The following is a 12903-nucleotide window of genomic DNA, read 5'->3' as shown; positions in this document are numbered from 1 at the left end:
AAAAAAAAAACGGTTTTACTTCATACTTTTAATAATTTAATACTTACAACAACGAAATATATCTATATATTATATGTATAAATCTGTGGCTCAACGACACATAAATTATAAAGAATAAAAAAATAATCTCACTAAGTTTGCTACAACCCAGTCGTGTTCCCAACAAATCGTTAGTTGAAGTTAAATGCATTACAGACAATAATTGAGACCTGATCATAGATTAATTCTAGAAAAGTAGGATGACATTCTATGATCGTAATTCACATCAATGTAGACTAGTTTCAAATACGTAGTACATATTATAATTAAAGAAATTTGGACAACGTGAAGAATCACTCAGTCACTATCGCTATTCTCATCGAGTTGTTGACTCTTCAGACCTTCTTGTAGCTGTAGGACATGCTTGATGGGATGCGGTTTACCATCGGCCCCCACCCGGCACGGCTGAATTGCCCCACACTTGGTCAATGTGTCCATCAGTTCCACGAGTTTCATAGCCTCATACTCTTTCTATAAAAGTAATTTTCCATGTAGAGAATCAAGTCATGAATGGAGACCTTTTAATTCCAATTCATTAACAAGATATTAAGACATTGCCATTTAATTCAAATCAAAATGGCGGCAAACAAGTAAAATCTTCCGAATTTGACAGTAGAAAATTATTTGCGCTACCGATGCAAACTTCGTAAAGAATGCTGTGCGATTTCACCATAGCAACGGTGTCAACAAGATCCATCAAACGGTTCGCCATTTTAACTTCGTATAATAATACTTCGTGAAAATGAGCGAATTCGAAAAATGTAATATAGAAAACGCCGTTGGGAGGCTCCGAAGAGTTAAATTATATTTTAAATATAGCAAATGACTGAATTTGAAAATTCTCAACATCAAGAAATTCTGAAAAGGAACGAATAGTAGAAACTTAAAAATCGAAAATGTTAGCTGGAGATCAACTTAATCCGTTTTAAATGCAAGGTTCCGATGATAAATACATATTATTTGATGATGGAAAGTGAGCAACTGCAGTAAACGTTTTTTACGATTATTTTTTAACACGCATTTTATAGGTGGAACGTATCGTAGATGTAACGGGAGCTTGCATAACAGATGTAACCGATTTGGGTTCTTCAAAACTATTTATTATCAGAAAAACCAAAAGTAAAATTGTCCGAAGTTACATTAAGAATTAAAAAAAAATGTCAATTTTGGTGAAGTATCGTAAATTGAGTAAGTCATGACTACCATGGTTCAGTTGGCAGCACTAGTTTAATTATTGCTGCATTTGACAAACGTCAATTTCACCGTTACAGGTTAAATAATTTAATGTTTCTTTGACAACAGCAATTATTAAACTAGGGCCGCCAACTGAACCATGATAGACACGGCTTATCCAATTTTTTTTCTCGATCACACGATTACGAAAGCTTCGCATCTGAAGCAGGTAGTGTTTTTACTCCCAACAGTGAAAAAACATTTCTGTATAATCTCTACCTGTTCTTCCGTCATGTTTTCCATTGCGTTTGGATGTGGCTCCTCGTAACAACCAATCACGGGATTAATTCCGTGTTTGTACTCGGCATACTCTTCCGTTTCGCTGCCTTCACTCCCAGAACTGTAATCGGCTTCCCCTTTGTCAGACCTACCCCCCAACAACCCGCGTTGGGCGAAGAGGCCGGCAGCATTACCGTAACCCGTGTACTTGATCATTCGTTTAACTGAAAATCTCTACTTTCAAAAGTGAATATAAAATTGACGTTCTTTTTACCGCTCTTCTTGCACAAAACGAATAACAATTCGGCGACCACATCCCTCAGTTGCGTCATCGGAGTTGTCAGGAGTCTGCAAAGGTGGTTGCGAAGCGTGCTGCCTTGCTCTGGACGGTTGTGAACGTCCTTCAGTGGAGGTAAAATCTGGAGGCGGAGGTACTTCCGTATGCAGCGCTCACTAGTGGCCGATTTTAGCAACACGGTGACTACCGGTAGTAAAATTTCGTACTGTCTGTAGACGCCCTACATTAAAAAATTGAAAAATTGGATCGACAGTTTTCTCAATTATTACCGGTGTCACTGTAAACTGATCATTCAAGAATACCAAAATTTCGTAGAATGCAGTCATGTTTTGACCATCGAACTGGAACTTTTTTAAAATGTCTTGTTCAGGTTGAACAGGAGTGACCAGCATTTTATAATACTCGTTAGGTATGTTGGTCAGCAAATTGATTATGTTACTTTGAAGGACCACAGTTTTCTCTTTGTTACTGGTGGGTATGAGGATGTACATTCGCAGTAGCTTGACCAAATGTTCGCATTGTTCATCTTCTTTTTTGTCGTCGTTGCTACCGTACGAATTTAACGTGAGATTGAAAAGCGCTTTCAAGATTTCGCACACTACATCAACTTTCTGATCCTGAAACGCGAACATATTTCAAATTAAAATCCACTCTTGATGGTGCGATTTACGTTTAAACTCATTTTTTCAAATGACGTTTCTTCAGCAGCTTCTTTTAGAACTGAATCGAGCAGGTTTACCAGCGATGTTACACCTTCCATTTCATCCTTCACTTTGTTCCGCGTTTCTGAACATAACGCGGTCAGCAAAAAAATCAGTTTGACATCAAAAAATTTGATTTCATCTGGTACTTTTTGTTCTTTGTATGACTTCAAACGTTCAGTTAGTTGTTGTAAAATTCCGTTTTTACAACACATGCCTGCTGCAACTGGACTGTTAAAAACTAAATTACACAAGCTTTTTTGTACTTCAATGGACACAAGTAATTTTTTATCATCGAAAGCATATTTGGCATCATTTAAACCTGAGTGTGTCTGCATTAGCTCAAACCATTCTGCTGTTATCAGTTCGTTTAAATCTTTTTTTTCCCTACTAAAATTAGACAACAGATTAACTGTTTATCTACATAATCAATATCTGGTACCTGAGGATACGGACAGCTATGAAGCAATTCATTAGCACTGTTTGATCTTTTGTAGATTTAGCTAACGTAAACAGAGCCTCCCACAACTGTTTACGCTTGCTATTTATGTTCAATTCTGGGAATGCGAAAACTTGCGTCGCCTTTAAATAAAAATAAATTAATCAGTAGATATTATTTCGTCCCTTTGAAACTTACAGCATCCACAAAGTTTTGTAGAGACTGGACCGCTTCTGGTCCTTTTCCTTTTATTATTGTATTTATGTCGGTCTCCATTGTTATCTCTGCAGCAATTCGCCACCAAAATCTTTCAATATGTTCTTATACGATTAAATGCGAAAAGCAAACCATTCAACTTAGAACTACACCTTTCAACTTCTCAACAAACAGACAAATACGCCTCGACCTCGACTCTACTCGATTCTGTGCTCGGTTCTAGAGACACATAAAGATAACCTATTCGTACAGTATCGGAAATAATATCGGACGTGACTCACAGTGTGACCAACCTCTCTTTTGTAAACAAAAAGAAATTAAAAATATATGCTCCAGAATTTTGTTTTTATTAATCTTAAATAAACAGTTTTGTTTTGTTCGCACCACAGAACACAAACCTTCGCACTGTCAGAATGTCAGAATTTTCTCCTGTGTGAACGGATTTTGATAAATGTCACAACTTGTCAGAACGAAACGTCAAACTAATTTTAAAGATTATAAGCGAATTGGAGCCTTTAAGGGGTCCGTCGAACAAAAAAATTTTGTATTCAACTCGTTCGTGTGTAAATTGGGCTTTTTTTGGCATGAGTGGGCCAGTTTAAAACGCGAGTGAACACGAACTCGTTAAATAAACTACTATTTTCTATAATTGCTTTAAAAAATTGATATTCACCCACAGTTACGAGTATCTATGCGTGATGTGGGTCATTTTCTTACATATAATTTTTTTTCTACAACCGTCAAAAAACATTTTTGCATCTTTGTCAAGTCGCAAAGTTTCTCATTTTTTTCACGTGTTAAAAAAACGATTTTTTCTTCAAACGTCCGTAAATTATGACATTATACTGCTGCATTGATAATGCTAAAATGTCACTTCATTGTCATGGCATCTAACGAGCTGACCAGCGTCCGTGAAGTTATTATCTCCGCTGATGAGCGGCTGTGATGTAAATTAGCTAAATCATTTGAAAAATAACCATTTTTACTTAGATGTGTTGAATTTACCAAAACCTAATTCGCGTACAGTTTTTTAAAATTTTACATCAATTATTATCAACAGAAGCGATCTTAAGACATGTAGAAATATGTACAGGGTCATTATAAATGATTGTCCCATCGTAGGTGGCTGTGCGCTATGCTTTAGGTGCGCCGCTACGCCCACTAGTTGTGACAAACATTGGAAACATTTATAATGACCCCGTAGAAATTCGCAACCAAAAATTGTCAATTTTATCACCAATAATCTTACATCTACGAATATAAAGGTTATGTAAAACATTTAACACTGCTTTTTAATGCAGCTTTTTACATTTTTTTAATATGCACCAGTTCGGAATGTGTCACCTATTTCAACCTTGTATGACAATTTATCCAACGTAATGTTTTAGCGTGGCTGCTACATGTTTTGGAAATTTATTACTGACATTATCTTCGTACAAATGCAGAAAATGGATAAAAAGATTTCGTCATTATTGTTAAAGCTCGGGATGAATGTTTAGAATGTTTTATGACGTTTTTGTTGTCGGGATGGAAAATTCGAACCAATGCAGCAGCCACGTTTGCTCTTAGTGAGAGCTTTGTGCAGGGATGGTTTCAAAATTAAAATGCAATTTTTTACTCACATAATATACTTGTATGTATTTTCCTAAAAATTTTAACAACAAAAACGTTTCACTCTTTAGGGACAGCAAATACCAAAATAGTAGTTTAATAAACATAATAATCTTTACCGTGTGAAAAAAAAATTATCTTCTACTCGTGTATAATTAATAATATAACATAGGATTGGTTTCTACACTTTATTATAATCTGTATTGTAAAAGTAACCCGAAGATATAGAAAATGTTACTTGAATGAATTATTTATAAATCCTCCATATATTTGAATCCATATTCTTTTGCAATCGGGTCACATTTTTCTTTAATTTCCTTGGTTAATTCTTCAATTATATCTTCATTTCCGACTTGTAAACTTTTCAGGAGCTCTAACGTGTTTTCACATAATTCATATATTTTATCATCTTTCCTCAATAGCTCTTCAAAATTATACTTTGCAGATACACAGTAATCGAGCAAATATTTTTTTTTTTTAGCAAATGTCATAAAACGTTGGTCCTCAGCTTTGTGATTTGTGGTGTCGAGCAATACTGTTTCGATTTCCTTATCACTTTGAGTGCCGCGGGCGTAATTAATTTTTACTTCTTTGACATTATTGCGGTTTCGTTCTTTTGCTTCTATCGTTAAAATTCCGTTCTGATCGATGTTCATTGTAAGGATAAGCTGACATTGCCTTGGTGGTGCAGGTGTAAGGTTGTACAATTTAAGTTCATGCAACAAACGATTCTTTGTAGCCTCCAAACGTTCACCTTCAAATATCGGAAATGTTATGGAAGTTTGGTTGCCATATACGTTTGCAAAATTGTAGGATTTACTGGTAGGTATTGGCGTATTTTTTTTAATTATGAAACACATCTCACCACAGTTCATCACTGTTCCTAAAGATAATGGAATCACATCTGTAATTTTAATTTTATCGACTCTTTGCTCAGAGTTACAAGAAAACATTGCTGCTTGAAGCGCTGCACCTTCAGCTACGCACTCTTCAAAATTGCTACTTTTGTTTAAAGTCTTTCCATCAAAATAAGCTGATAATAACTCTTGTATTTTTGGAATACGGCTTGATCCACCAGCTAGTACTACATGTTTTATTTCATCTTTCGCTATTCCGGAATTATTCACACACCTTGTAACAATTTCGATTGTTCTTTTAAACAGTTTTCCCCCCATTTTTTCAAACTGTTTTCTTGTCAAATCAATTTGAACTTTGTCATGATCGTTTATGAAAGCTTCAAATATAATTGAAGTTTTCGTTGCAAAAGATAAAGTTTTCTTTGCTATCTCACACTCGTTTTGCATTCTTCTCATGGTTCTTCTGTCACTTTTTGGATTGTATTCGTACTCATTTTTTAGTTTCTCACATACATAATCTACGATTAGATTATCCAGATCTTTTCCTCCCAAACTTGTGTCTCCATCTACACAAATTATGTTTATATTATTTAAAGTCTTTTTCAGAATACTAACATCAAATGTGCCGCCTCCTAAGTCATAAATCAAAGAATAACATTCGTCGTCGACATTATTTTTGAAAAAGTAACTCAAGGCGGCTGCGTTTGGTTCATTGAGCAGTTTCAAAACTGTGAAACCAGCTGCTTTGGCAGCTGCTAAAGTGGCTGCTCTCTGACTTGTATTAAAATAAGCTGGTACAGTGATGACAGTCTTGTCAACAGTTCCTATTTTAGCTTCCACATCGTTTTTAATTTTTTGTAGAATAATAGTAGTTATCTCTTTAGGAGTTTTTTTAAACACTTTGTTTTTATCTTGAATCACAATAATGGGATTATTAAAATCATCTTCTACTTTGAATGAGAAATATTGCAGATTATTTTGCAAATTGATTTCTTGGTAAGTCTTGCCAATAAATCGTTTAATTTCTGAAATATAAAATGAATAAAGATACATTTTTACACACATTTATAGTATAATACTTACCGTAAATTCCATTTTCTGGTAAATTTTTTGCCATGTGAGCACCATATTGTCCAACAATTATGTTTAGGAATAATATGAATCGTTGTTTAAAAAAATATACAAAAGATGGTGTAATTCTTTCACCTTCCGCATTTTCAAGAATTTCAATTGCTCCATTTTTATAGTAAGCTGCACAAGAATTTGTTGTGCCTAAATCGATACCAATTACCCAGTTGTCCATAATGTGCATGTGGCGAACAAAGTAACTGTAAAAGTTTGTGTCAGTGTTTTTTTCAATGCATGTTTATCATTAATTATTATCAATATGAGTATTTACCTCATAAAAATTTGGCCAATGAAAATGCTCTGTTGTTTAAAATTGCACCAATCAAATTGGAATTATACGATAATTTTTCACTGCAAAAAATTATCGATAATTTTTTACACGTCAGTTAAATCGGAGATTTTATAGCATTTACTTGAAGAAAACGCATTATGATTAACAATACGAGTATTAATTAAATACATTTAAGTTGCAGCGATCATTCGGTAAATACTCATATCGAATTGCCCTCGTGATTGAAAAATTACAGATAATTTTGCTAGTGACCCAAACGTGTCTGCTACAAGAGCAGACATTCGTGATCACCAAAACAAAATTATGGGGAATTTCTCAATCACTAGGGCAATTATAATTTTATGTACCTGATATCTTAATTATCGCTAAAATAGAAGATATATACATATTTTTTTAACATAAAAGAGGTTGGTATAAATATATTGTAATGTTTCGAATTTCCCTGGTCATTCTGGTGGTGGCCTCACTGTAGCGTTTCGCTTTTATTGGTGTGTTATTGGTGGGGGAACTTTCCCTCGGCTGATATTTTTGCGGGAAATACGAAACTAAATGAATATGAGAAATAAATATTTATTGATCCTACGTTGTGTTTTGTTCATCGTTTAATTTAATTCAATTCTACGAGAGGCTGCACCGTTGGAAGGGTTAAAAGGAAGTTATATGCCAAAACAACGTGAATACATTTTATTTATATTTTTGTTAATAGACGACTGAGTCAAGATTTCAATTTAAATTTTGAATCTTTAACGATTTGAATTTTTACTGGTTTGATTCATGATTTTAGTTAACATTACTTGGAATTTTAAAAATAGCGTAACCAAGATCTAAGTTTGTTGATTATAAAAACGAACCAGGACTAGTTAGAAGAATAAAAAATAATGTACAGTTGTATAGGTACAATACGGGACTACAAATTTATCGCATGGGTGGATGTTTTTTTGTTGCAAGATGTTGATAACATACATGCACATTTCTTGTTTGGTCAAACGTCTTCTGTGACCACCGTGTTCTCCACATCTAGCCCCAACAGAATAGGTGTAGGACATACTCGTAATAGGATAGGAAGACGAATTGATAGAAAGTCAGAACTTCTCCATAATGCAATTTTTATCGAAAGACAGAAAATTTGCCTCATAATCATCGAATTTTTGTGTTGCTTTGTTCATTAAAAAAAAATATTTTACATCCAAATTTTGTAGACCCGGAAGAAATATTATTAGTTCTTTCATGTTAAATCAGTTCTAATTAAACAAACAAACATAGCATTTCTGTTCGTAAGTTAATGTCAGATTTAGAATGCTTTTGAATAATAGATACGTATATCATTTAAAACTATGTAGGTATTATCAAATATTTTTGTGCTAATAATAATATGACATTTGTGTACCAAGGCCAAAAGTGCATCTTTTTCGTCCGAGTCTGAGTTTTCTGGCTGAGGCGCAGCCGAGGCTTGAAAACAAGCGAGGACAAAAGGCCCTTTTTGGCAGAGGTGCACATAAAATTGTTAGAGCGCACGAACTATGTACAAAGTAAAATACATCATTGGAAAAATTACGAATTTATTTTGTCTCTAACTTTTTCAAATAGAAAAATTTATTAATACATATTAACAATTTATTTATAGCATTTTTTATCAGCTTGCCAACAGAACGAGAAATTTAGTTGTTGCAATACAATTATGTACTTATTTACATAATTTATGGTGACAGAACAATTATTATCAGTTTTGTTTTTTTCGTTGCGCAATATTTATTACACGTTCTGTCATATTATTTTTTGTTTCTGCTCGTATTGTCTTTGAAAAATAAAACTATGAACAACAGTGAGTTAACCGACAAATTTACTTTCAATGTAATAAAATATAAATGGGAATGTAAAAATAAAAAAAATCTTAATATGTAGTTACAAAAAATATTTCTTTGAATACACATGAAATTATTTATTGTGAATTATGATTGTTATTTAAAGAAAACGTGATCTGGTTGGTTCTTTCTTTTAGTAGTTTTCTGATTATGATAAACTGGCCACTGTGTCATGATTGTGTCCTTATTGTGATGTGTGTGTGTTCTGCCTGTGTCCTGTCCGTGTCCTCATTGCGTCCTGTCTGTGGCCTTACAGTACCCTGAAAAATGTATATTTTTGAAAGTGCCTTTAATACATTGTTATTAATCTTAGGTACCAAAATTATTAAGAAAAGTTAAAAAGCAAAGCTGTCGTCATTAGAACGACAAAATGCTGTCGAAACGCGCGTCAGCTTTAGCGTGTATTACTAAATGTTATTATAATGAATACCAGGTGGTCCATCGAATTTCATCTTGCTACATAATTCACATGAAAATGTCTATATTGCTATTTATAAACATTTGTATTGAGTAACGTATAATTAAGATTGTCCTTCATATCGTACCATAACGACAATTAAGAAAAAAGTCGCTCGATATAATGCTTAGTCACAGAAAACGCTCCCCAAATCACAAAGAATATTTCATCTAATTCGACCATATGGAGCTTGAAATCATAGATTACCCTAAAGGTACGTTATCTTTTTTAAACAAACTTTTTGATCTCATTTTCCAGACGATTGTCTAAAAATCGTGCGACTTGTATGTGTCGACGTTTTTCAAAATAAGACGATGAAGTTTCTTTTACTGCTAAGTTTAAACGTTTGCCTATTAATTACTCTTGCACAAACATACAATTTTGTAAAAATATTTGATGGATATTATTTTATGCAATATGCCCCCATGTACTTCGCACTGCAGTTGGTAAGTACATTATTAAACATCGAAACAAAATTTTGTGATTCTGTTATTTAGGCCACAGTGACCATTTCAGGACAACTTTTATTTAGTGATGCCACATCACCCACTTTATCAAAATTAACTTTATGGAAATTCAAAGATGAAAATAATAAAATATCAAAGAATATCAATAATAATTCCAAAATTATCACTGCTTTTGTTATTGCTAATACTATAATGTCAGTACTGGGGGGATTTAACTTGATGATATCGGGCCAGGATGATGACGAAGATATATTTTTTATATACGGTTTAATTAAGGATTTTATGTTTCCTTCGTGGAAATATAATATTTCTGTCTTATTTGGCATTTGTTGTGCTTTTTTATGCTACGTAGGAGTGACCAGTTTATTCCAATTCTTGTACAGCACATTTCACGTAAAGTTTCAAATTGACATAATGTTGCACCACGTGGAATCCATTAATGATTTAGGTCAAAATCGAGATGATACCGATTTGCTGAACAGTGAAGATTATCAAAACGAAATAAAAAATAATCTCAAAACAATTATCGACCGTCACAATCAATTACAAGAGTAAATATCTTGAAACTGTTGCTTTATTTACGAGTATGTTAAAATTGTGTGCTTTTAGCCTTGCTGCATTGTTTATGAAAAAACTAAAATTTGTCATTTTACTGTACACGATTACCGGGGGATTATTTATTATCAGTTTGATGTTTTTCTTATTTACGGTAAGTCCCTTATTTCTCAATGCTCGCCTTCACATACCTATAAATAGTTTGAGGGTGGTTTTGTAACTACTTATATGAGAATAATTCTGATGGGTGTAACAAGTTTCTCGACGGCTGCATCTGTTGCGTTTGCTGGTCAGCAAATTCAAGATGGTGTAAGTTGAGTGGAGTTTGTTTAAATTGCGTTAATGTAGTTTTCAGTCTAGCCGGAGTTTTGACACGTATTGTACGCTCAAATGGTACAACTGGAACAGAGAAAATAAGAAAATTTATTTAATGATGCTTGCAAACTCTCTGGTACCCGTTAAAATTAAATTCAGCGAAAATATTGCAGTTAACTATCAGCTGGGTCTGTCGGTAAACTGGATAATTTGTAAAAAAAAAATTGTGTTAACTATTTTTGTTACAGATTGCTAGAACTGTTTACACTATGGTTTCAGTACTTACGCGAATTAAAACACTCAAATTTTAAAATAACGGTACATATTATGGTAAATAACAAAAAAAATTCTCTTATAATATTGTGACAATCCAACTCGAAAATTTTTAACCAATCGAATTGCAGCATTTTTCAAATTTGGACCAATCAAATTGATTTATAGTGAAAAAACACCGAGCAGAGTGAAAAAACAACCAGCTGAGTGAAAAAACAACTAGTGGTTTTTCAGCGAAAAAATTTATGTCAAAATGAAACGTCAGATTTATTAGGTCAACTCGATAAAAATTTTCTCGGTGGATTGTCAAGTCGAATACAATTCGTGGTCTAATTTTTTCTGCAAAATTTGTCATTTAAGGCATTCGTAGCTTTTGCTTTTGGAAAATTACACTCGTCTCCTTCGTCGACTCGTGTAATTTTCGTTGCAAAAGCTACTCATGTCTTAAATGACAAATTTTGTCGGAAAAAATTAGACCACTTATTAGCTGCTTTCCAAGTGGGAGTAATTTACTCCGAACAGTTTTACGCCGAACTGTTCATTGGTTTGTGCCGCTTGGAATGCTGAATTTACTCCTGCACTGTACACTGTCATTAGTGTCATCTGAGTCCGATTCCCGCCGTATATTTGACATTTCTTAACATCCCCACCACAAAAAAACTCCGAGTACCAAAATTTAGGTAGGTACTTCAGGGGGCAGGGGAAGGGTATAACGGAGTAGTTCTGGAGTAGTTCCACAAATTACATGGAACACTTGTTGTACTCCTGGAGTAGTTCGGAACTACTCGCGTAGATACCTGGAAAGCAGCTATTGTATTATATATGACAAAAAGATATTTTTTTAATTTTTGCTTCGTTTGAAACGTCAGTTATCCTATTTATATTAAAATATTTCAATAATGAGCCCGGCGGAATTAAAAATGTAACCCACAATACAATTGGAACATAATGCTGGATATGGACGCGGTAAAATTCAGCTTTACCTTCCTAATGTATTGTGGGTTGCATTTTCAATTCCGTCGGGCTCACTATCACTCGTGAAAAACCCTGTATTTTCTTAATTTTCTCTGTTAGTGTTTACAATTACAACATAGTGCCTGAGGATCATTTTTCATTTAGTCTACAAATAGTACAGGTTTCATTTTTGTGCATTTAGAGAAGAAAATGTAATCTGTTTAAATTCACTTAGTTTGTTAGATCGTCACGTGGTGACACTACTAGTACGAAGATTTAATGTAGTATAGGTTTATACTACCTACAAAATACTATATTCTATGATAGTATAGAAGTTTGTGAATATTTTAGTTATATTTTTCGCGCAATCGTTTTGTTATAGCTATGTACTTACAATTGTTGTTGAAACAATCTAAAAGTTGAACTTACAACTCTAATGCTGTAAGTAAATAACAACACCGATATCTACTGAAGTAAGTCATTAATGACATTAATGACATTAATGTCCTGTCAAAAAAATTACTTCGAAGCCATTTTTTTTTTCCGTATAAGCGATTGTGCGTTGTGGGATATATCTCGGAAGTTGAAAAAAACAAGATAGAAAAAGTTATACTTTTTTTTACCATCTACACAGATTAACAACAAACTACAGAAACTGCAGTTTATTATTATATCTGTGTTTTTCATGACTAACAACTCATTCGACTGAAGGTCGGTTTACAGAAGCGAAATTAAGTTAATTGTAATCAAATGCGAGATTAACTGAACACGTGATCAGATTGAACCAATCGAAGTTTCTGATTCATGGGTTAATCCCATTCCATCCCATTAATTTAATTCGAATTACCTTTTTAATTCTCTTTCTATAAACTGGCCTTAAATTTTGCAGTTTTATCCAAAAATTGTTGACAAGATGTGTGGTGCTTATGCTTTTGATTCAGGAGTTCCTCAAGGTTAGATTTTAGGATTTACGAATTTTAGGAATAA

At 33.6% G+C, this 12903-nt stretch overlaps 2 protein-coding genes and 1 long non-coding RNA gene across 3 annotated transcripts; 1 reads left to right on the top strand and 2 right to left on the bottom strand.

The window, feature by feature from the left end:
• Positions 1-13: 13 nt before the first annotated feature.
• ric8a (ric8 guanine nucleotide exchange factor A) lies at positions 14-3375 on the bottom strand. The gene is made up of 7 exons (XM_069052455.1): positions 3128-3375; positions 2933-3072; positions 2460-2880; positions 2059-2406; positions 1766-2009; positions 1492-1715; positions 14-510 (listed from the first exon to the last, which is right to left on the bottom strand). The coding sequence occupies exons 1-7, from the start codon at positions 3203-3205 to the stop codon at positions 337-339; spliced, it is 1629 nt and encodes a 542-aa protein (XP_068908556.1). The 5' UTR covers positions 3206-3375; the 3' UTR covers positions 14-336.
• A 1555-nt stretch (positions 3376-4930) lies between these two features.
• LOC138134270 (heat shock 70 kDa protein cognate 4-like) lies at positions 4931-7202 on the bottom strand. Its single transcript, XM_069052454.1, has 3 exons — positions 7013-7202; positions 6697-6941; positions 4931-6638 (listed from the first exon to the last, which is right to left on the bottom strand). Exons 1-3 carry the CDS (start codon positions 7015-7017, stop codon positions 5008-5010), a joined length of 1881 nt encoding a protein of 626 aa, XP_068908555.1. The 5' UTR covers positions 7018-7202; the 3' UTR covers positions 4931-5007.
• Positions 7203-10391: 3189 nt separating this feature from the next.
• Positions 10392-11048, top strand: LOC138134275 (uncharacterized). Its single transcript, XR_011160705.1, has 4 exons — positions 10392-10528; positions 10576-10683; positions 10730-10885; positions 10938-11048. It is a non-coding gene; the product is annotated as an uncharacterized lncRNA (long non-coding RNA).
• The last annotated feature ends 1855 nt before the right edge of the window (positions 11049-12903 follow it).

The sequence above is a fragment of the Tenebrio molitor genome, chromosome 6 (assembly GCF_963966145.1).
Source record: "Tenebrio molitor chromosome 6, icTenMoli1.1, whole genome shotgun sequence".
NCBI classification, from domain to species: Eukaryota; Metazoa; Arthropoda; class Insecta; order Coleoptera; family Tenebrionidae; genus Tenebrio; species Tenebrio molitor.
The sequence above is the reverse complement of the archived record's forward strand: the minus strand, read 5'-3'. Positions and strand labels throughout refer to the sequence as shown.